Source organism: Typopeltis vanoorti, chromosome 23 (assembly GCF_054136105.1).
Source record: "Typopeltis vanoorti isolate ZY-2024b chromosome 23, IOZ_Tvanoo_1.0, whole genome shotgun sequence".
Taxonomy (NCBI): Eukaryota; Metazoa; Arthropoda; class Arachnida; order Uropygi; family Thelyphonidae; genus Typopeltis; species Typopeltis vanoorti.
In genome coordinates this window covers 92,249,540-92,275,790 of record NC_143571.1, presented here as the reverse complement: position 1 = coordinate 92,275,790, position 26,251 = coordinate 92,249,540, and the positions used below count along the sequence as shown (strand labels likewise).

General features: G+C 36.5%; 1 protein-coding gene across 1 annotated transcript in view; it reads right to left on the bottom strand.

Annotated features, from left to right (window-relative positions):
• beta-Man (beta-mannosidase) overlaps positions 1–26,251 on the bottom strand; it is a 386,558-nt gene that overhangs the window by 302,638 nt on the left and 57,669 nt on the right. Inside the window, exon 4 of the mRNA XM_090413087.1 lies at positions 9,805–10,010. Coding sequence (XP_090269213.1) covers positions 9,805–10,010 — 206 coding nt within the window. The remainder of the gene's footprint in view (positions 1–9,804; positions 10,011–26,251) is intronic.

Sequence of the window (26,251 nt, the reverse complement as noted above, 5' to 3'; positions counted from 1 at the left end):
GAATTTATTATTTCTGGATATAAACTGGAATTTCATTGTTTTCCTAAGACCACAGAAACTTTTATTAGCAGCAATAATTCTTTTCTGTATTTCTAGTGAAATTTTATTTTGGCAGTTCAATTCAGATCCCAAGTAGATAAAGCTTTAGACACTTTCAAATGTATATGATCCTATTTCAATAGAGGGCAGAGTGTTTTGGTATTCATTTCTGGTACAATGCATATATTTAGTTTTATCTTGATTTATTTTCAGGTGCATATTTTTGCAGCAGCCTCAAGGGCAAGAACGGCTTCCTTAAGAGAACTGATTGTCCTTGCAACTAAATCAATATCATCTGCATAAGCAAAGATTTGTACACATTTATAGAAGATGCTTCCTTAGGTATTATTATTATTATCTCGGGCAACTTCAAGGAGTCAACATACTCATCGAGGGGGGCCCTAACATCATATCAAGAGCAGCTATTCAACATTCACACAGTATCTATCATACCTCGCCTTGAACTCATTCACAGGCATCATAGCACCCACAACATACTCTGGCAACTTATTCCACTCATTCACCACTCTTCAAGTAAATAACCTAGTTCTGACACCCCTGCTAACCACACTCTTGCCCAGCTTCCATGTATGGCCCCTAGTCCTCCCACCACCACTCCTATTCTCAAAAATATCTTCCGGATTAATCTTATAGAAACCCTTCAGTAATTTGAATGTCTCAATCATATCATCCCTTTTCTGCCTATCAACCAATTTTTGCAACCCACAAATCTTCAACCTGTTCTCATAAGGTTCATTCCACAGACCTGCTATCAATCTTGGTCATTCGTCTCTGGATCCTCTCTACCTCCTCCTCATCAAGAAGAAACCCTGGCACCCATATCTGGGCACAGTACTCTAGATGGGGTCTTATCAAGGCTTGATATACAGGAACAATAACTTGTTTGTCTCTGCTTGTTAAAGTATTTTTCAGCAACCAAGTGATTTGATGAGCTGTTTTGGCCACTTTTGCAATGTGCCCCCTAAACTTCAACTCCCTATCCACCAACACTCCCAAATCCCTGGTTTCATCAATCTCCTGGAGTACAGTTCCACCAATGTGATATGCTGCTGCTAATCTTTTCACTCCAAAATGCATAACCTTACACTTTGCCACATTAAATTGACATCCATTTTTCCTAGCCCAGTCCTCCAAACTATCCAAATCATCCTGCAAAACTTTGACATCCTGTGCACTCACAATTGCTCTACCCAACTTTGCATCATCAGCAAGCAAGTGAACACTCCCTCTCAGATCCTTTCCTACATTGTTAATGAACAAATTGAAAAGCAGTGGTCCAAGAACAGAACCCTGCGGCACACCACTAGTCACAAGCCGTCTTTTGGACTCCACTCCTGAATAATGAACTCTCTGGTATCTCTCCATCAACCACCCTCCTAAATTCCTATTAATTCCTGCGTCTCTTATGACTTTTTTTTTTTCTAAAGAGATATTAAATAGTAAACATGATAAGGAGTCTCCTTGACCAACTCCATTTTTTTATGCAAAATGCATTTGAAATATTGCCTTGTATTTGAATTTTGGATACTGTTATTTCTATTGCAGCCTTAACTAACCTGAAATCTACAAACACAGATTTTCCCTTACAAAAGCCACATTGGTAATCCCCAATTTGTTGATCAACATGTGACAGTAGCCTTTCAAAAAGTATATTTGAAAAAAATTTCTATGATGTGCAGAGGAGGCTAATCCCTCTGTAGTTAGAACAAATCATAGGATCTCCTTTCTTTAGTATTGGACAGATAATGCTTGTGTTCCAGTCTAATGGAAGTTTTTCCATATCACAAATTTTAACTATCAATTCATGTATCTTTTTAAGCAGTTCAGGCCCATAGTTTTTTTAGCAATTCTGATGTTATACCATCAAGTCCAGGTGCTTTGCTGTTTTTGAGTTTTTTGATGGCTACCTTTACTTCATCTACAGATAGTGCATGTTCGTTAGATTCTTTATCCATGTCAAGTATAATAAAATCTAACTCTTGTGCTTCTTCATTCAATAGGTGATCAAAATATTCTATCCATCTACTAAGTATAAATTGTTTATGCCTAATAATTTCACCACTTTTACCTCTACAGAAAGTTAATCTAGGTTTAAAGTATCTTCAATTGGAATTGATTTTTTGATAGAATGCTCAACATTTGTTAATCCCTCTAAGATGATTAATATCACACTCTATAGTCTAACAAATTTATTATTATTATACGGGCACCTCCATGGAGTCTGAAGACTCATCGCATGAGACCCAATCTATCCACACAATCTATCATGCTTTTTCTTGAACCCATTAACAGAAAAAACACTCACAGCTGACTCTAGCAACCCATTCCACTCATTCCCCACTCTCCAAGCAAAAAATCTAGTCCTTACACCCCTAATGACAAAACCTTTATTCAACTTCCAGGGATGACCCCCTTGTTCTGGTCCCTCTAGTCCATAAGTTCCCAAACTTTTTTGGGCCACCGCCCACTTTGCAAGACATAAATTTTGTAAAGCCCCCTATTAAATTTTGTAACACCCCTCTATTATACACACATATATACATGCTCTATTTTCTCATTGACATAAAATTTCCCCTATAAAAATCCTTTAAACAACTGAAATGTTTATATCATATCCACTCTTTTTCTCCTATAAACCAACCTCTGCAATTCACACATCTTCGATCTATCCTCATAGAGCACATTCCATAGTCCACTCACCATCTTGGTCACTCACCTCCGAACCCTCTCCACAGCGTCCACATCCCTTAGAAACCCAGAGGACGAGACTTGAGCACAGTAATCCAGATGTGAGCATATCAAGGCCTTATAAAGAGGAATTACAACTTACTTATCTCTACTTGTTAATGTGTTCTTCACTAGCCAAGTAATCTTATGTGCTACCTTCCTCTAAACTTTAACTCTATGCCTATCAATACCCCTCAATCTCTAGCTTCATCTATCTCCTAGAGTACAGTGCCATCAATGTGATAAACGGCTTATAATATATTTATCCCAAAGTGCATAACTTTATGTTTCTCGACATTAAACTGACACTGATTATCTTTTGCCCGTGTGCCGACCTGATTGGCCGAGTGGTTATTGTATCAGCTCTCCATCAAAAGACTGCGGGTTCGAATCCTGCCGTGGGCATGGATGTTTGTGATTGTCTGTGAAATTACTAGTGGTGGCAGTGTGTGGTAGATGGCACTGGTGTAGTTGCGGTTCGTTGTAGTTGGTGGATTGAGAGAGCTGGTGGTGGAGACAGTTGTGGGGTAGATGCCTGCCCTCGATGAGTCTTTGGACTCCCTGGAAGTCCAAAGTATAATAATAATAATATCTTTTGCCTATTTAAATCATCTTACCAGATGATTTAAATAGGCAAAAAATATTCTCCACATCGCCCTGATTAACTACTACTCTACCTAATTTTGCATTATCAGCAAACAACTGAATACAGTTACACCCAGAGTTACGTAAGTAATGCATTCCGTAAACCTTTGCGTAACTCAAATTTTACATAAGTCGAATTTGTAAATTAAATAAAAGGCTTTAAAGGTCGCAATAATGGCTTGATCCATAGGTTGCAATAGTGAGGTAGTTCTAGGTGGAAGGTAAACAACTTTTATGTCGGGATGAAAGTCATCCAACTCTTCTGGGTGACTTGGGACACTGTCCAGGAGGAGAAGCACTTTAAATTTTTTTCTCGGCACAATATTCTTTCACCTGGTGAACGAATAAGTGATTATTGAACCAGTCTCCGAACAACAAACATGTAACCCAAGCCTTGGTGTTGGATTTCCAGATTACGAACAGCATACTTGCATCGATGTTCTTAAAGGCACGCAATCTCTGGGAATGGGAATGGTACACTATAAGTGGTTTAAGTTTTAAGTCCCCTGAAATGTTGCCGCCAATCATAACAGTGATTTGATCTTTTGCAACCTTGAATCCAGGCATAGATTTTTCCTCTTTTGCAATAAATGTCTGTCTTGGGATCCTCTTCCAAAACAGAGCCATTATATTAATATTAAATATTTGCTCAGGCAAATATTCCCCCTCCTCAATTATTTCTGCCAGAAGTTTCAGAAATCGACTTGCCATATCTGTATCTGCACTTGCTGCCTCACCCGTGATTTTGATGCTGTGCAGATTTGTATGGTTCTGGAATCGTTCGAACCATCCAGCACTAGGTTTAAATGTACTCTCTGCATTCGTGATGTGATGCCGGCCTGCTCTTTTAAATCCTTATATAAGGACACAGCCTTCTCCTGGATAATCAGTAAACTTAATAGTATCTGCTTCTGTGTCAGATCATCGATCCAGTGAGACAACAATTTCTCCATCTCTGATATCGGGCCCAGCCTCTTCTTGGTAATAATTGTGCCCTTCAATGCTACCGCACTTTTCGTGCTTTCAACAATGCAAACTTTATCCTTTACTATTGTATTCACTGTCGAAATAGGTCGATTTATTTCCCAAGCTATTGTTGATAGAATTTTCCAGCCTTCATACATACGAATTATTTTCAACTTTTCTTCTAAAGTAAATGCAGACTTTTGTTTTTTAAATTTATTACCAGAGCATTTGGTTTTGCATTTGCATTCCATTTTAAGGGTTAAAAAACAATGAAACTAGCAGCGGTCACTTGTTATCGCTGGCTGGGTAGATAAGCCAACCGCACAAGGTATCTACTACTGTACTGCAATAAGGCTGTCAAAGATGCACCTGTGCAGAGCCGCAACCGTGTTCATACATTTTATTTATTTATTACCGGTTATGTTATGTAATACCCGATTTATTACATAACTGCGAATTTAAGTAAGTCAAATGTTACATAACTCAGGGTGTAACTGTATTTCTTTTCAGGTTATTTCCTATATCATTTATTTATAAATTAAACAGCAATGATCCCAGCACCAAACCTTGTGGCACACCACTAGTCAATTGCTTTTGCCTCGATTCTGCCCCTCCATACCATTTTTTTGACATCTATCCAACAGCCACCCTCTTATCCACTTAACCATTGTCATATCCATCTCATTTGTTCTAATTTGCATAACAGTGTTTCATGTGGTATTCTGTCAAATGCCTTTGCAAAATCCAGCAAAATCATACTAAATCATCCATACCACTTTTTTGACATCTGTCCAGCAGTCACCCTCTTATCCACTTAACCAATATCATATCCATCTCATTTGTTCTAATTTGCATAACAGTGTTTCATGTGGTATTTCTGTCAAACGCCTTTGCAAAATCCAGCAAAATCATCGTGTAGCCATTAACTTGATCCAACTCAGCTGTTACTCTATTATAAAAAGTTCGTAAATTACTAAAGCATGACTGACACTTCACAAAGCAATGTTTACCCTCAAACAGTATCATATTTTTATCTACCCATTCTTGAATTCTCTTTTTTACCAATTTTTCTAATACTTTTACCATCATGTCTGATACACTGATTGGTCTATAATTTGCTACTGTAGTCTTAGAATCTTCCTTATGCAAAGGGATAATTTTGCCCTCTTTCCATTCCCTTGGAACTCTACCAGAGCTGAGACTTACATTAAACAGCTTAGTCAAAGGCTTTGCCAGTTCTCATGCACATTCTCACAAAACCCTAGCTGATATCCCACCTAATCCCAAAGCTGTATTTGCATTGAGATTCTGCAATATCATAAGTACCTCCAATTCATTCACCTCTGTTCCCACATTAGTGTCTGTCTCATAGGTTAAACCAGTAACCTTACTAGGAAGATATATGCTTACAAAGTGGTCACTTAGTAACTCAACTATTTTATCAGCTTCCGTCTCCTCATGACCATCATCACTCATTAAGGTTAATCTTCCATAGTCATTCTTCCTCTTACTTGCCACATAAGGAAAGAACTCTTTCGGATTTTCTTTGGCCTGCTTGACTAAATTCTTCTCATAATCTGATTTTGCCATCCTTGCCATGCTGGTCACCTTTCTTGCCTTAGCTTGTACTGTTTGTGGGTTTGCTGGTCGCCTTTCTCTTTATATACCTTCCACAGTATTTTCTTTCTCTTCTTCAGCTCATGTTTAATGATATTATTCATCCATCTAACAACTACCCAATTAACCCTCCTTACCCTAGGTATACAATTTAATACTGCTTCTTCTAGATGACCCTTAACTACAGGGTGTCTCATAAGTTCCTATGTATTTCAATAATTTATAAATATTAGAAAAATTGGTATATTGGAGTGTGGTTTGCATGAAAGTGAATAGCAAAGAGGGGTATTTTTTTTGTTGGGAGAAAAAATTTACTTCAAATTTTCACTGATAGAGGAAGCTGTACCACATGCATCATTTGCAAATAAGTGCAAATGAGAGTTCTATAAAATGCAGTTTGTACTGCTGACATCTCATAATGAATGCGTGCAAATTCCCAGTCATTGGGGGTAAACAGAATTGCTTTTGTGAAAAGAAAAATTTGTTCCTGTGATGCTTACTTTGGTGGTGTGATGATTATGCACCATGAAGGATGCAGAATAGATATTTTTGCTATGCCTGTGATTCTTGCAGCTTTCCGTGCATTGCTTACACCGCTTGTTGATTGTGCTGCTAGGGTATTCATTTGCGATACCAGAATGCTGGTATGGGCTTTGGATAACATTGGTCTGCATGTTCAAGGGCGATCTGACAAATTTCCAGTTTTCTCAAAACATTATATTAGAGACTGTCTGACAGGAGTAATAGGACCTCAACCTTTATTCATTCTTTTCTGCATTTGAACTTTTCATAAAACTTCTGCTACCAATGCCCCACTTATGTAAGACAACTTCATTAACAATATCTTATCCACCAAACATATCTTATCACAGCAACAAATTTTTCTTTTCACAAAAACAATACTGTTCATCCCCAGTGACTGGGAATTTGCATGCATTCATTACGAGCTGTCAGCAGTACACCCTGCATTTTACAGAGCTCTAATTTGCACGTATTTGCAAATGATGCATGTGGTACACCACCCTCTATCAGTGAAAATTTGAAGTAAATTTTTCGTCCCCACCAAAAAAAAAAAAAAAAAAAAAAAAAAAATCCCTTACGATTCACTTTCATGCAAACTGCACTCTAATATACCAATTTTTCTAATTTTTAGGAATTACTGAAATATCTAAGAACTTATGGAACATTCTGTATATCCCATCTGTATGTTTCTGTATATCAGAAACATTTCTGATCATGCCCTGAACACCTTACATAGAATTGACTGGAAAAGCACTAGTTGTCTACATCACACCAAAACATGGTATGAATGCAAATTCAAGGAAGCATGCGAGATTATTATCAACCACCTGAATCTGAACAATAATGGTGGTCTAAAAATTCCAAACATACGGAAGGCATATATTCGACCCATGGAACCTTCCTCTCTAAGAGCAACTATAAACAGGACTGTAGAAAATCCAGGATCCTAAATCAAAAATAACAATTGCAATGCTAAAAATAGGACATCATTGTTACTAAAAGAAAACTATCTGTAAGAAAGAATGTTTATCCACGTTATCATAAATAGAATTTAGCTCAGATAGAAATTAAAAATAGAAATAGAAATTAAAAAATTAATTTCTAAATAATTAATTTTTTTTTTTTCACTAGAGATCATGCCAGTAGATTAACCTGTGATCAAATTCATTGTTTCTTTACTCACTGTATGTAATGTAACTCAGCTTGTGCTTGTGTATTTGTATATACTTCAGATGATGATCTTAATATGAAGATCGAAATGTCGGGATATTAAAAGAGTTATTTTTAGCGCGGTTGTAAAGTCCATAATTTCTAAAATGAATGCTGATCACTGTGCAACACTAAAAGAAAGGATTGTTACATAATGATGTCTTATTTCATGCATCACATTAGTTTAACAAAGTTTCGTGATTAAGTTATTACACATAAAAGGATTTATAGTAATAATACAAACAATCACATTTCTTCGTGTGTAATTTTCCAAGAAAAATAAAAATACTTCTTAAAATGAACATGATAATTTATTTATCATGTGAGAATTTTACAAATCTATCTCCACAGGAACAAAGTAGAGGATTTTGGATGCAGCTGTTTTTCCAACAGCAATTTATCGATGTAAGACTTGGAACCTACAGAAGTCCAACAGGTAAAGAACTGCTTTTGAGATGTAGTGTTACAGAAAGCTGTTGATGATATCATATACCAAAATGCAGTAAACTGGCTGGGTACTAGAAAGGATTGGTAGAACTTTAAATCTCCTTAAGGATACTGACAGAAGAAAGCAGGAAATGCTTTGGGCATATTGAAAGGATGGAAGGAGGACTTCTCAAAACAGTCACAGAAGGTAAAGTTCCAGGAAAAGAGAAAGAGGAGTAGACCCCTCAATGAGATGGATGGATGATGTGTCTGGAGTTTCAACTTTCAGAAAAGCATACAACAGGACCACCTACCGAGGAATGGTATAGTACATCACCGAGGAACACAATGACCATATGGCATCTGATGATGCCCAATTAACAGATGCATGATGGGTGGCTGAACCATAGTGCATTGCCTGATATGGTGGTAAATGGGTTAAAGGAGTGGTATGATAGACCTTGTATTGTTTAAGGTGGACTTCCAGAGAGGTAATGAATAATGATAATAATAATAATAATTGTTTAACCTCTCTCAATAAGTCTCTGACTCTCTGGAAGTCTCAGATAATAATAATAATAAATGTACAATTTCCTGGAATTTCCTTTGTCTACTGATTGTGACATTATTTGTAGGAAATTCAGTTTGCTATCATGAAGGTATTGAGCTTTTACTGTTTGTGACAGTGAGCTTAAAACAGCGCAATGATACTTGATTTCATAAATGGTCCAGGACTGTTCAGTTTCATTATAGTGGTGTTCACTATAGTGTGGGTGTACTGTAGAAGTTTATAACATATTTTGGCAGGATAGGAAGGGTAAACAGGGTGGAGGTGGGATGGGATGTTACTCATGTGTTTCCTCTCAGAGTAGAAAATTTAGAATTAAATGGCAGCTTCATTTCAAATTCTCTGCCAGATTATGCTCTAATGATTCTGAGTGTATGGTCGAGGTAGGTAGGTAGGAGAAGATACTTAGTGGAATATTGCTATAGGCAAGGGAACACAAGGAAAATTAGCAGAAAATATTTAGGCAGATAAGCTTGGCAAGTGCAAAGTGAGTGATTATTAAGAGAGTTTTAACTAGGGCAGTATAAACTGGACAGCAGAAACAACATACATTAAGGGAATGTTATTTCTTGATTTCTTGAGGAATTATTTTAAATTCAGCTTATCTTCTATAGAACACTTCAAATCTGAACAATTTTGGATGGAAAAATATGCCGAACATATAGGAGACCATCATCCTCCATTAAATCAACAACAACAAAAGAGTCACTTTGGAATGCACCCATTAGATGCAGTCAAAACACTGAATACCATTGCTTGAAATTGTGTTCATACTTCATCTTGCTTTATCTTTTATTTTACCTGTTGCGTTGTGATAAGATAACACAGGGATATTTTCCAAGATAAGATATGGAAAGTATCTTACTTAAATGTGTTGGTTATTAGGTTAATATGTTCATTTGATGGACATCCAATACACAATGGATCATAGCATGAACAATATATATATATATAGTTTATAGAAAGATATTCAGTGGTTTAAGAACGCAAAGTTAATAATAATAATGCAAATATTTTTACAAAAGCTTTATAATTAATTTATAACTTTCAACAAAATAACTCACCAGATTCCTTGGGTAGGAAATGAGGGTCCCCAGTCCCAGCTAAAAGAACTCTGTATTTTACGAATATAGTTTACATGACATTCACCATGCTGAGCAGGTGGAGGACAGGTAGGAGGAATTAAATAGTTCATTAACTGGGCTTCATGCTTCTTTTGAGCATATGTTACAGCAGAACGAAAGGCAACTTTAATAGTATTGTTTCCAGACTAAAAAGGGGAAAAAAAAAACACCTTAGAATTACTTCATAAAGAAATAAGTAGCAGCAGCAATAAGTTTTTTTTTTTTTTTAATCAACATCTTCATTTTCATATCCTCAAGAGGCATATCAAATATTATCATCGTAAATCAAAGATTTCAGACATAGTTTTCAATCAAGAACTTTCTTTCAAACTAGCGACAGCAGGACCTCTCCAACAGGGAAGAGAGTAAGAGATAGGTGCTAGATTAAATGAAATAAATTGGTCCTCTAAGGTTTGGCTTTGCATAATGCTGGTTATCTTAACAAATTCATCATTCATTTTTCATTCTTCTCTTCCAATTACCCCATAGATAGCCATGGCAAATTATCTCCTCCTCCTTTTGTTAGAACACTGCATCTCAATGCCTCCTGTGATCTTCCACCAGAAATACATCAAAAGAATCTCAAATAACACAGATTCCATGAAGGCAACCAGCCAGTCATGATGGAATCCCACCTATTATGCTCCTGAACTAACACCTGTTCTTTATTATGTATACACTAAATAGTGCTCATCTGGTATTCAACCTACAGCAATAAAGCAAGACCATATACAAACAGTTCCCAAATAGTGACAAATGTCTACTATCAAGCTCTCACCTCAGTTTTGTCCAAAGTAATTGAGAAGGCCATCAACAGTCAACTTCTTTAACACTTGGAGAACTTCCATCTAATTAGTGACAGTATGGATTTTACCAATCTAAATCTACAGGAGATCTGGCCCACGTCACGAATCTCAGGACTCGTTCCATGGAATGATCTGGAGAAACCTATGCCATTGCACTTGACATCTCTAAGGCTTTTGACAGGGTCTGATTTTGAGAGCTTCTCAACAAATCACTATCTCCATTCTTGTGTAACTGGATTGCTAGTTTCTCTCAACCAATCTCTGCAGGCAATAGTCAATGGGGTTCTCAATTCAGATATTTCCATTAATGCAGATGTCCCTCACGACTCTGTCATTTCTCCAACTCTCATCCTAATTTATATAAATGACCTGCTATTATTGACTGCAAACCTTATTCATAGTTTTGCTGATGATAGCACTCCATCCCTACTCATACAACAAGCCTTGAGGTGAACAAACAGCTCAAGCTTCAAGATCATCTGTAATAAGTGCAATGAACATTGATCTCCACAGTATCCTTGATTATGGTATAGAGAAAGTACTTAAATCAGTAGGCCTACAAGTGTCCTTTTATTTTATCAAAACACAATTTTGACTTTTCTAGGTCCTGCAAAAAATAAACTTCTGCATTTGGCCCATCCTATAGTGTATCAAATTCTTTGCCAATGTGTGTTATCATATACTAGCCAAACAGGAAAAACAGTGGCTGTGCATGTAAATGTGCATGATGAACATTTACACTACATTAAGTTCCATGAGCCAGAGTAATCAAGCCTTGCAGAATATGTTATCTACAACAAGCAGCAAATCTTTTGGAAGAAAATTAAGGTTCTCTATAAAAATAATTATCTTTAGAAGGCATATATAAAGAAAATTGGGAAACCTTGCTATGTCATTAAAATTTAAATAGAAGTGATAGACTAAAATTATCACTATTAAGGGAAGTAGTTATTCAGAAGTTCTAGAATAAGTATTATCTTATTTGCTAGAATAAAACTCATCCTCGTTATATCTCACACCCATGACTTTACTTTATGACAAAAGAAATTTAAACATTTCACATATAGTTCACACACAAAAAAAGTTCAAGACTTTGAAAAATAGACAGTGAATGTTGTTATGGCAGTTTCAGATATTTTGGAATTTTGTTGAAAATCAGCATTTCAACTCAACAATCATTGGCTTGCCTTTGTCAATAAGTCGCACGATCTTTTGTCAATACCACACCAATTATATGCATAGCATAGAAATGGAGGCAACCAGTAGAGAAAACGTGGAAGTGAGAGCATTGATTTCTACTCAATCTTCGACTGCACGGGGGGGGGTAAGATTAAGAGGTCATCATTAGAACTGTTGTGTATCTAGATTTTGAGGTGTTTGGAGGGCATGATTTTACCAGAAATAATTAACTTTATTACAGAAGAACTGTTCCAAAAGATTCAAATAATATATCAAGTGATAAACGTGAATGATCAATCGAGTAAATAACGTTCATAATTAAAATTTTAAATCATTCATTTTATAAATAATTTGGGCAAGCATAAATTATAATAAGGTGATAGGATTTAATGACATATCACCACTCATCTTAAGGAAATGTTCCAAGGAATTGGCAGAAGCATTAGCATGGATGTTTAATAAGTCTTAAAATCGCACAGGTTCCAAGGGAGGGAAAGGATGGTAAAATTGTTCCACTGCATAAAGGTCAGGATAAGTCTGTAGTTTCAAATTATAGGCTGGGCTGTGTATCTGGGATTGTGGTGAAGGTACTGGAGAGATTGGTGAGAGGTAGGTTACAGAAATGGGTTGATAGCAACAGTTTTCTCTGTGGTTATCAGCATGGTTTTTTAAGGGGAGATCATGTTTCACTAACTTACTTATGTACTATAACAAGATACCTTGGATAGGGGAGATGCATATACAGTGGTGTACTTAGATTTTGGAGAGACTTTTGATAGACTTGCCACATGACAAGCTCTTAGAGAATTGAAACAGATGGGATTGGATAACAGACCAGAGTTGGATAAGTGACTGGCTGTTGGATAGATATCAGAAAGTTGTATATGGGGATGAGGTATCCCAAAAGAGAATGATCACTAGTGGAGTGCTGCAGGGGTCAGTCTTGGGGTCATTGTTGTTCAATTTGTAGGTTAATGATATTGGGATAGGTTTAACTAGTGATATGCAGCTGTTTGCAGATGATGCAAAACTGGTGACAGCAATGCAGAGTCAAGCAGATGTTATGGCCTTACAAGACGATCTGAATGGATTGTGTGAATGGGCAGGCATGTGGAACTGTCAGTTTGATGTTGCAAAGTGTAAGGTTTCAGATTTGGTAAGCAACGATGGGATACAAAGTATACACTTGGTGGGGAAGTAGAGGAGATGACAGATCTAGTAGTGATGGTGAACAAGGAACTGAAATTCAGGGGCCACATTTCACAAGTTGTGAAGATGTCACATCAGATAATGGCAATGATGCAGAGGACCCTGACATGCAGAAATAGAGAGATTATGATGCCATTGTATAAGGACTTGATCAGGCCTCATACGGGTTATTGTGCAGATTTGGTTGCATGGTTTTCATGGTGACGAGCATATGCTGGAAAGGGTCCACAGAAGATTCACAAAGGTGGTCAGTGGTCTTTTGAATGTGAAGTAAACGAACAGATTGAGATTGTAAGTTGCAGAGCCTTGTGAATATGAGGAAGGGGGAGAGGATATGATTGAGACCTATAAGCTAGTCTGGGGTTGTTTTCAGTGTGAGCAGAGGAGTGAGGAGTAGGTTCTTTGCATGGTGAGTGGAATGCATTTGTTGGATGAGCACTGTGTGCAATAGTATGTGCCTCCCACAATGAGTCTCCGACTTCATGGAGGTCAGATATTAATAATAATTATTATTATTATTATAATTATAATGAATACTGAGGATTTAATTATAAACATCAATTTAGTTTTTTCCTGAAAAACTTTAGTTTCCAAAAATCCCCGCATATATCTTGCACCACAATCTTTTAACTTTAATTTTGGGGAAAAAAGTGCGAGCTATGTCTGAGTATATACAGTATCTATTTTTTAATTTAACGATCTCTTGTTCAAGTTATTTTATTAGAATCTTAATGTATTTAGACTATGTCACACATTATCAAGTACATGCAGTTCATGGTTTCAATGTTAAATCTACCCTTTCTGTTGTAGTTGTTTCAAATTGACTTCAGTAAGACTCATCATCATCAAATTCCCGACATGTACCCTCAAGGGGGTTACAGGATATTATAATAATACCACATGAAGATCTTACATCATTACTAACTTCCTATCTACAATTTTCCTCCAAATCAATCTGTTACTGTCAGCATTGTCCACCATGCCAGCCTGACTGGCCGAGTGGCCAATCAGGCTGGCATTTTAGCATATCCACTCTCCAGCCATAAGGCTCACGGTTTGAATCTCGCTATGGGTATGGATATGTGCGATTGTCTGTGAAAATACTGGTGGTTGCTGTGGGCGGTAGATGGCATTGATGTAGTTGGTGGATTGAGTGGTGGAGAGAGAGAGAGATCTGTAGAGCATGTGCCCTCTTGAGACAAGTCTTTGGACTCCCTGGAGGTGCCACGTAATATTAATAATAATAACAATAATATTATATTTCTCTCTTCTAATGCACTTTTTACCATATCAATCCATCTATATCTTGGTCTTCCTCTGGGTCTTTTTCCTGCCAACCTGGAAGAGAACACTTGTTTTGCTAATCTTTCCTCTCCCATTCTGTTTTAGTGACCATACCACTTGAGATTAGCTCTATTGACATAATCCTGGATGCTAACAATATCAAGTTCTTTCATGATATCCTCATTTTTAATATGATATTGCCATTGATGCCATCTGTTGACAGCTGTAATCTTTCTCAGGAGTCTCATATCTGTGGTCTCTAGTCTTTAGTCAAGTGTTTTATTTCCTACCCAGCTCTCAGATTCCTAAGTTAAAATTGGTTTCAACACTATCTTGTATACAGTTAATTTAAGGTTTTGATTGATTTCTCTCTTATTCCATATAAATTTATTCAGTTGACTTCCAACCATACCAGCTTTGTTGATTCTGTTGTCTATTTCCATATATCATTTACCATCTTCACTAAAAGTGTCTAAGTACCTGACATGTATTACTTGTTCTACAGGTTCTCCAATCACAATGCAGTTGATATTTTCAATGCTTCTGCCTATTTTCATTGTTTTTGTCATTTTATTGCTGACCTTCATGCCATATCTACTACAACAGTTATTCAGTTTAGTCTCGGAATCTTGCAGACATGTACCAGAATTATTTAGAAGTATAACATCATCCACATAAAGTAAAGAGCTGAGATTAATATCTCCAAATTTGATATCAGGTTTAATACAACTGTCCTTCATAATGTGATCCATTTAGATAATAAATAACGAAGGGGATGCACATCCTTGTCTGACACCAGATTTAACATTAAACCAACTTCCTGTACTTCATTTAATTCTAACTGCTGATCTACAACTCAAATATAGACTACATATTTCTTGATATAATGCCCCAGTGACACCATACAACTGTAGCATTTTAAATAGCTTTTCTCTTGGCACCTTGTCATAATCTACAAAATTTAAATACAGATCATTGTTATATTCCCATGATTTTATAACTATTTGTTGTAAAGTGAAAATCTAATTCTGACAGCCTCTATTTTGCCTGAATCGAGCTTGTTCTTCAGCAAGCTTCCTTTCCACAATCCTTCTCAACCATTTATCAAGTATACTTCCATAAATCTTACAGGAACACTCAGTAGGAAAATTCTTCCATAATTTTCATTGTTTTATTTTCCTTTTTATATATGAGTACTATGAGAGCTCTACTCAAATCAACTGGAATTTGTCCCTCTGTCCAGGCCTTCTGAACCATGCAGTGCATCCACTGTACAACTTTTTATACCACCATACCTGAGCATTTCTGGTCAAATATCATCTATTCTAGCTACCCTTCCACATTTCAGATTTTGATGGCTTTTTCTACTTCAATTATGGATATGTATTCCTGATTGCATGCCGGCTGAATGTTTTTACTGCTGTGTTGTCACTGACTGTGTCATTTAGCAATTTTTTTAAGTAATTACTCCATACATCAAGGATATCTTTTTCTTCAGTTTTCTTGTCAACTTTATCATCTCTAATTCCTTTTACAATACTTCTTCCTCCATTTCTGAGGTTTTTTTAACAAATTCCAGCATATTTTGCAACCTTCTTGATATTTATTTTCTATGTTCTTACCAAAGTCTTCCCATGATTTTTGTTTGGCTAATTTTACACGGTGTTTAGCTTTCTTACATTTGTCTCTGTATTCTCTAAGAGCACAAGCTGACTTATTTGCCAAGAACTTTTGATATGCTTTCTTCTTTTCCTTCACTGCTTCTTTATCTTCCTGTGTCCACCATGGAGTTATAATTTCTCTATCCTTGCAGACAACCTCACTGCATGCGTCTCTGGCTGAATCAATCAATTTCTTCAGGGCTTGCCATTGAATCTCCAAGGTTTGGTTCCTGTTCTCAAACTCTTTCATTTTTTCTTTAAAAAATGTTTGTGTATTTTAGTCTACAGTTCACATCTGAGGACTACTCAACTTTTATTCACTTTAAAACTTTCTTACATGTCCTTCTTTTCAATATGAAATTCAATTTTATCCTGCTCAAGACTAAATGGTGGTTACTTCCAATTTCAAATCCTCTGTACACACTAGTACCTTCACCAGCAAGAAAACATCACCATCTACAATAACATACTCTTTTTTTATTTCTCTCCATGTGAATTTGTGCACATTTTTATATTGGAACATTGTATTAGTAATAACCAGTCGATGTCCTTAGCAGAAATCCAACAGGTATTTGCCATTATTATTAGCTTTGCTTTTTTCTCGAAATTTTCCCAAAATATTTTTGTATATGTCTGACATTCATTTCCTACTCTATTTAGATCCCCAACAAGGAGCAACTTTTCCTTTTTCATTGTGTCAGTTGCTTTCTCTAAAGCCTCAAAAAATTCCTCCACTTCTACCTTAGTAGAACCTTCTGTGTGACCACAGGTACAAATAAGTCATTGTCCAGTTCCCCATTCTGATATTTCCCTACATCATTCTAATTGATATTGCCTGCCATTCAAGAAGATATTAGCCTTGTATTTAGTGTTGAATATTATATCCTTGATTGTCATTGCCTGAATATAACATTTTATATTTATTGCTAAGAAAGATCTCACCAATTTTTGTCTTTTTTGTTTCAGTCACCCCTATTATGTCAATCTAGTACTTATCCAATTCCTCAGCTAGCTCCATTTCTTTGCCATTCAGGCTTCTTATGTTGATAGTACTGATCTTGAACTCTGGTGATGTTGAGTTGGGGTGTGTTTCAGGATTTGTTCCAGTAGCTGACTTTTTGCTGTTCACCCTGGTGAAAACAACATGGGCATTGTTTAACTGAGCGATGCCCCAGCCTTCATGAAATTCTGTCATGTTGTGGTTTAAGCCAATAACAATACAATTTGGTCAGCTAAATCCCAAATTTCCAGCACATCCTCATCATTCAGTATCTAGGGGTAGATTCCCAACAGGGTGCACGACGAGAAGGGAGGATGGGACATTAGGACAGAAGCCTTGGTCGGTTCTTCACATTCCTTTTAAAGGCTATGTGAAAGTCTCCTCTCAATTATAGAGCTTTGACTCTAAAGCACTCCCTTTGAAGATGCCCTTGATTTTATTATTTTATTAGCATAGAATAAATTCTATGCTAATAAAATTTACATAAGTAAAATCTGTATTATGTTTAATAGTTCTTCTGAAAACATATTTATTGTTTCAGAGGAATAGTTCTTCCAGAATCCAAACTGATCACTGGGATGAGATTTAATTCTTTCATTACTTCTGGCAGTCTTATTAATATTATCCTCTTGGCTAAATTTTTTTCAAGCAGGTAACAGGAGGCTGCTTATCAATAGTTCTGGAGTAATGCTGCTTTTCTAGGTGTATAGGATTAAGATCATGTCAGTTATTACCAGTGTGGTAGGAAGTAGTGAAATCTTAACATTGTATTAGTAATATCAACAATGTGCACAGCTGCTATTACTAAAGGCCTTGTACAGCATATTACTCTGTAAAAGGATACTTGTATATGAAACTTACTTGAACAAATTATTACTGGCCTTGTACATCAGACATTTTATTTTGTTTAGATAAAGGATGTCAGATGAATGGTGATTTGGTCTGTATGTTTCAACATATATTATTCTTGCGTATATATTTTAGCTGCTTCTCTAGACTCTCAGCAAAAGTCAGCATTGTCCATGTCGTGGTATACAAGACCACATTCGTTTAAGATTGGTGAAAGAGGTTTATGGCTGCGAACAGAACTGTGGTCATTTTCCAGAATGCTCTGAATGCCGAGAATGAATTGTAACTTATAGATATTAGTAAATCATCAAGCAGTTGAAAGGCAAAATGAGAAAAAACAGGTGTGAGTGTGGGGGGGGGGGGGGTGGAGGAAGATGCAATCAAGTGCAGGGCGGGGCATTCCTTGGACAAATGAATATAAGTACTGAAATAATCATGCAATACCAGATTTCAAATATGAATTGGTCAATTATTATTATTATCAACTGAGAACTCCAGGGAGTCAAGGACTCATTGAGAGAGGCTATAAATCACCCAAACCAGCTATCATACCTTCCCTTAAATTCATCCACGTTAAATGCACTCACTACCCCTAAAGGCAAACTATTCTACTCACTCACTGCTCTGTGAAAGAAAAACGTAGCTCTCACTCCTTTCTTGATTGAGAACAAACTTAACTTCCATGGATATCCTGATGTTTTCCTCCAACCTTCCATGTAAAGAAAAATTTCATCAGACAATATCCTATAACACCCATTCAAAAGTTTATAGACCTTTATCATATCACCCCTCTTTCTCCTGTTAACAAGAGTCCCTAATCCACATACTAACAATCTGCCCTCATAATCTAAATCCCATAATCCAAATATAATCTTGTAAATCTTTCCACAGCTTCTTTATCCCCTTGAAATCAGGGAGACCAAATCTGTGCACACAATAATTCAGGTGTGATCTTATCAGTCTTATAAAGAGATAAAATGACTTCCTTATCCTTAAGGGTCAAAGTTCGATTCAACATCACAATTATCCTCTGAGTTGTATATGCAATTTTTGCTATGTGATCTTTAAACTTCAAATTCCTATCCACCATTACACCAAGATCACTAGCCTCATCAGTTTCTTGTAGCATAACCTCACTAATATAATATGATACTGGAAATCTCATCAAGCCAAAGTGCATAACTTTACACTTACTAACATTAAACTGACAGCCATTTTAGTTTGCCCAAATTTCCAGCCTATTCAAATCATTTTGTAAGTGCTGGATATCAGTAGCATCCCTGATGGCAATCATTGGCAAAAAATTGCACATCTGATGTTAGACCCTTCCTAAAGTCATTAATATACATTAATATATAGAATATATAGTATAGAATGAATAACAGTAATCCAAGGACTGAACCCTGAAGTACACCACTGATCACTTTAAATCTGGCAGATCCACACCACCATATACCACTTTTTGATATCTGTCTGTCATCCATCCATTGATCCAAGTCAAGAGTTTATATTCCAATTCCATATTCTCCTGTTCATGCAACAGTCTTTTGTGTGATGGAAATTTTTTCACTTTTCACTTGGCTATGCTACTAATTATATATTTGGTTTAATCCGTTATCCAAGTGTAAGCAAACAAAGTTTGCACCTGAAGTATTTACAGGACTGGCGCAACTTGTGACAAAGGTGATATAACTTTTCTCATCACTTGCCTTGGTATCCCATAATGCAAAGCGCATCTCCTTGCAGACATGTATGGGAAGGGAATGAAGAAGTCATATTTCCATATACAAGTTGCCAAAAGGTGTCACACCTTATTATTAAAATTCTCTGAATTAGAGATAGTTGATGGAAGTTTTTTCACTTGGCTATGTTATCAATTATATATTTGGTTTAATCCTTTATCCAAGTGTAAGCAAACAAAGTTTGCGCCTGAAGTATTTTCAGGACTGGGGCAACTCGTGGCAAAGCACATCTTATGGACATGTATAATGCTATGCATTAAGGGAAGGGTCACTACCCAGACCGGTTGACCCTTATTGAGGTCTCATCATTGGGAGCCAGACCCAGAGATGGTGATACTAAGGTGGAAGTAATGGGGAAGTCATATTTCTATATACTTCCGTCCTGAAAATACTTCAAGCACAAACTTTGTTTGCTTACACTTGGATAAAGGATTAAACCAAATACAGGTATCTCGATTAATGTGGCTAATTAATCCCTCAGTGTTACCACGTATATCAAAATTGTGTTAATCAAATCTAATAATCAATGATAAAAAGTACAATTCATCCCTGATTGATTACTGTACTAATAGTTCATTTTATATGGTACTCTTTTAGGAAAGATAAAAAATGAATGCAAAGTAAATGTTTAATAAATACTTGTACCTATATCAGTTACTGCAATTTTTTTTAATCAAAAGAAGTTATAAAGAGTCGTTTGAATTTAGTTTTTTTCTTATCGGCATAAATTCTATGATAACAAGCAAAATGACTCTCCAGACCATGGCAAACAAGCATTCTTAGATTAACATCTCTGGATCCATATCCATTACTTGCTGCTTAAGTGATTCTAAATTGCGAAATATTCCATCCAGTTCTTTGACTGTTAATTCCTTTGGAACCACATCTTCACATTCCATTTGTTCGTTGTCTTCATATATGCGTTGTTCAATTTCAAGAAGATCGTTGTGACTGAAATCTTTTGAATTTGAATCCAATAATTCTTTAACATCTTCTGCATCAACACCATCAAAACCAAGGTCTTCATCAATTGCAACGATCTTTGACCACATTGTTCACAGGATTTTGAAAACAACCTAAGTCATTAGCACATTCTGGCAGAAGGTTTTCCAAACAGCTTTCATGCAACTAGAAGACACTTGCTCCCACGAGTCACAAATGTTCTCAATTGCGTGTTTAATGTTAAATTTTTTCCAAAATTTGTAGAGTGTAATTGCATTTTCTCCCATTGTTGTTTCTACTACCTTTGAGAATGTCTTTTTAAGAAAATAGGCTTTGAAAATTCAATGACTCCTATGTCCATAGGTTGTAACAATGATGTTGTATTTGGTGGGAAAAATAAAACTTTCACATTCTCACACAGATCATTAAGAGAATTTGGATGACCACGAGGCTAGCAGCCTTGTAGTGTGAGCATGATTTTGATTGGTAAATTTAAAGGCACGTTAATCAAAACTCTTGCCGCATATATCAAGGGATTGCTGCAATTAATTTCGCCACGATAATCAAATCCACGTTAAGCAAGGGATACCTGTATATAATTGGTAGCATAGCTAAGTGAAAAAACTTCCATCAACTATTTCTAATCCAGAGAATTTTAATAATAAAGTGTGACACCTTTTGGTAACTTGTATATGGAAATATTATTATTATTATTATTATTATTTCCCAAGACCTCATGGAGTCAAAGACTCATCTGGGAGGTCCTTTTATCACACACACATCTCATCATACCGTGTCTTAAACACACTCAAACTCCTTGCAGACACCACACTCTCAGGCAAGGCATTCCAATCATTCACAACTCTGCACGAAAAAAACCTGCCTTTCACTCCCCTACTCACACCCTCTTTATACAGTTTCCAGGGATGACCTCTGGTTCTCCCCTGATCTCCCACTATTCTCTGTAAAACTTCTCCACAAATGATCTTATAACAACCCCTTATAAGCTTCTTCCTTCTCTCCACCAGGCTCTGCAAATTACATCTTCTCAATCTTTCCTCATACTCAACATTCCAGAGGTCAGAAACTACCAATATAATATAAACATAATATAATACAAAAATATAATACAAAATATAATATAAACCACAACAGGAGTATTTCTTCTGGCTTAGCACATCATTTCTGTACATCTAACCACATGATAGAGTGGATAAACAGCTCCATGCCATATTTGGATGACAACTACAGACATCGTTTATTCAAGGAAACCATAATAGTGTTAATAACCAGCGGAAACCTCAACAGAAATCAGGGTACTATTCTGAACAGTTCGTGGAAAAACTTGGCCCTCTCTCTAAATCCATCTGAACTACAGCTAGCCAGTAATCACATTACACGTTTACAACAAACATGCATATGTGATAATGAACAAGAACAATGTCCTCTCAGTCTCTGTCACACGAACGAGTAACCTTAGCTACTAGATCGTTCACGACATTTTTATGTTCCTTTCAATTTGCATTTACTAGTTTTTTTATGCTTTTCTGTCAATGCCTTGAAAAAGCTAGACAGTTTGTTAGCGAAACTGGTAGGCAAAGAATGTAAGATGTTTGTAGGCATTACAATATGGTCAGTATTAAAACAATAAATTTGTATGTTTCATATAACTTCTCCATTACTTCCACCTTAGTATCACCACCTCTGGGTCTGGCTCCCACTGATGAGACCTCAATAAAGGTTGAAACCGGTCTGCATAGTGACTCTTCCCTTAATGCACAGCATTATACATGTCTGCAAGGAGATGTGCTTTGCATTATGGGATACTAAGGCAAGTGATGAGAAGTTATACCACCTTTGCCACGAGTTGCCCCAGTCCTGAAAATATTTCAGGTGCAAACTTTGTTTGCTTACACTTGGATAAAGGATTAAACCAAATATATAACTGGTAGTCTTTTGTGTGGTCTCCTATCAAATGCCTTAGCAAAATCCAATATTATCATAGTGTATCCATTCCCTAAAGGGAATGGATACACTCGGCCTTATAAGCCTTATCCAACTCAGCCTTAACATTGTTATAAAATATGAGCAATTTGCTAAAACATGACCTTCCTTTAGTAAACCCATGCTGCTCCTTGCAGAGTATAGTTTGTTTGTCTACTCATTTCTGTATACAAGTTCTTATCAACTTCTGTAAAATCTTCACTACCACACGAGAGATACTGATAGGTCGGTAGTCAAATACATCAGTTTTTGCAACATCCTTGTACAACAGAACTGTCATACATTCTTTCCATCCATGTAGAATCATTCCTGAGCTGAGACTCAAGTTATACAAACATGTGAAAGAGTTAGCCAATTTGGTTACACTGCTTTAAGAAACATGTTGAAATTCCATCTATCACTATTGACAAATTCTTATCGAGCTCTTCAACTTCGTTTTCATGAACCTCTAACTTTTCATCCACTGTAGCTGTAACACTGCGCACCATGTTACATACATCTAGCTGATATATCTTAGCAAACTGAGCACTCAATAACTGAACAACTCATTAGCTTCTGACACTAGAGTACCATCTGCATTCAGTAAAATGATTCTTCCACATTCATTCATTCTTTTGCTTGCAGCATAATGATAAAATACTTTTGGAATGCCTTTAGCCTCCATAGCCAATTTTTTTTTATACTCTGATTTAGTTTTCTGCACAATACTCATTACTTTTCTGGCCTGCATCACACAAGTTAATTATGAGTCTAAAAGGATACTGAAATGCATGTATGCAAATGCCACAAACATCAAAAATAGAGGTGAATTTTTTGCTATTGGTCAGCTCAAACTTGAAAATGACTAGCATCATTGAAATTTGGTTAACAGAAGATGATTTATGTTATATGGACAGAATATTACTGTAATTTCAAGGAGAATCAGAGGAATAAGATGGGAGGAAGTGTTAAGGATGAGAGCCAAAGCAACACAACCATCAAAAGTAGAAGTTAAGGAAGAGTTTAAGACTTCAGGGGGGGGGGGGAATAATGGATCATTGGAGTTGACCTGGTGTGAAACAGAAGCCAACAGCCCAAAATATACCACTAATTACTGTTATAGATGGGGGAGAAGAAAAAGAACGGTAGCAGATTAGCACATTGAGTGCAAGCCAAGCCAATGCTTATGAGAGTTTTCAACTATTACAGAGTACATAGTACAGAGACAGTCTATGTACTAGGGGGCCCCTACTGTTATTAATCACAGAGGGAGTATTCAGTTATTTGCCAATAACGTAAAACAAGGGATGCCAACACTGCATGACACCACTTTATTTATGCCAACACTTTATTGATGACAATCAATAAAAATGATTTAGAATCCTGCAGGTGGATTTAAATAAAATAGTGCCTTCCCAGCTGAATTGGAAGAACAACAGTACATCTTTAATTGGAAAAGGCCTAAGTTTGATTTTCGTCATGACGAGAAGAATTTTTATATGGGTTTTTTCAATTGAAGGTGAGTTAGCTGATCTCATACAGAGGTAGCAAGATTTTTTGCTCCTGGAAACTTGGGTTTTTTCATCCTGCATACAGACAAATCGGCCTTGAGTACATGTGCAATTTACAGACAAAAAATACTAGTGGTGGAAGTGGTGGGCCTGCAGATAGCACTGGTGTAGATGAGGATGGTAGTGGCAGTTCACTGTAGTTGGTGGACTGGGAGGTGGAGATGGAGAATTGTAGAGTAGGTGCCCTCCCTCAAAGTCTTTGGACTCCTTGGAGGAGTCACGTAATAATAATCATAATATTAAATCAGCAGTGTGGGCAAAGGATGATTATTGCCAGTAAAACATTGCACTATGACTAACTGAGGCCTAGATCGTGGTAAGGGACAGTGCTGAAGTTCAGAGCACATACTGCAAAGATAGTCAACAGCTCAAAGGATTACTTGGATATTGAATACATTGACAAGCAGACATAGTGAGAAAGATCATTCTTTATAAGACTATCATGATACAGCTACACCTTAACTAATGTGCACAGATTTGATCACTTGAATTTCTTGAGATGAGGAAGCAGTGACAAGAATCCAGAAATAAGCGACCAAGATAGTGGCAGGTGTGCAGAATGTTCCGTATGAGGATGAGCGAAAGTGTTTGAGTTACAAAGTTTACTTCACAGGCAGGTTCTACTAAAGTGGTTCTATAAGAATGATATAAAAGAACTTTTTCAATACACTAGAGGTCATCTCTAGAAGCTGAGTAAGAGTGTGATTAATTAGGGTATAAGGACTGTATGTCAGGCTTCAAGGAGTGAAGACTAGATTTTTTTCTTGGAAAATGGTGAATGACTGTAATGGATTGCTAAATGTGGTTATGAGTGCTCTGACACTGAATGAGTTTAAAGAGTGATATGACAGGCATTGTGCAAATAATAATTAGCAAGGAAAACAGACATCCAATTTCAAAAATATTTATGAATTAATCATAAGCACTGTTCCAACTGTTAATAAATGAGGTTATGGCACAAAAAAAAAAAAAAAAACAGTACTGAACTTCAACATCCCCCTTCAGTACAAACAGTATGAGATCAACCGCATGCACATTAATAGAGGAGCACATGTAGAGTCTATGCCATTATATTTAACTTTGGGCATTATTTACATTTATATGAAGTTGGTAGAGCAAATGGTCTAAGCTTATGATATGCTTGTGAGCAGTTTGTTTGTCATTTCCAAAAGCATATCCCAAGCAAAAGTGTCATTATTGCCTTAAACAAGAGGTTCTGCTGTAACGGGAGTATTTTGTTGCAATGCAATGGGATTCAGGAGATCACGAACTGTTAACACAAAAGAATCATGGGCATGAGCTGAAGCAATTACAGTCTCTGAAACACAGAACAGCAGAAAAATTGGGATACTGAGGCGCTCACTACAGAAAAGTTTTAAGGAGATGAATGCCTTTTCATATGCACAGTAGGAATACTGTGCATGCATGCTGGCGAATGTCTATGAAAATCCATTCTTCCTCCATAATATCTGGTTCTCAGACAAAGCACATTTCCATCTAAGTGGTCATGTAAACAGATGAACCTACAGGTTTCTTGGTACTTGAATTTGTCCAAGAGAAACTTCTTCACAGTGAAAAAGACACTACATGTTGTGAGGTTTCCAGCCAGGAATAATTGGGCCCTGATTCACTGAAGGTTGGTGTAACTGTGACTTTGAATAGCAAATGCTACATCAAGAATGTGCTAGTTCCATTCACCCAGGATATGCATAGGATGTGCTGTGCAAAAGACATTCCATTTTGTACACAGGTAAAACAGGATGGAGCAACCTGTCACACATCATGTGGTTCTAGAGCCTATTTATCATAACACATCCCATGGAGGCTCATTTTGAGGTTCACGGAATTCCCATACCCTTCACATTCTCCTGATCTCAAATCACTTGATGCCTTCATTTTGGGTATGTAGAAGGAATGTATTAGTCCACTATGACCTGCCTTCTAACCTTGATGAACTACGGCAGCGATTCTTAACCAGGAGCAATGGAAAATTTATGGAATGTTTCTAGTGTTTAAACTCTTGAAACCTCTTAAAATAATTATTTTTTGTTCTTTATTTTACTTTATTTCAAACTTCTATTGTTTCGTATTAGTAATCTGAATATGTAGTTTACTTCAGTAGTTTCTTTTGTGGAGGCACCACGTCTTCCGCTGCTGGAAA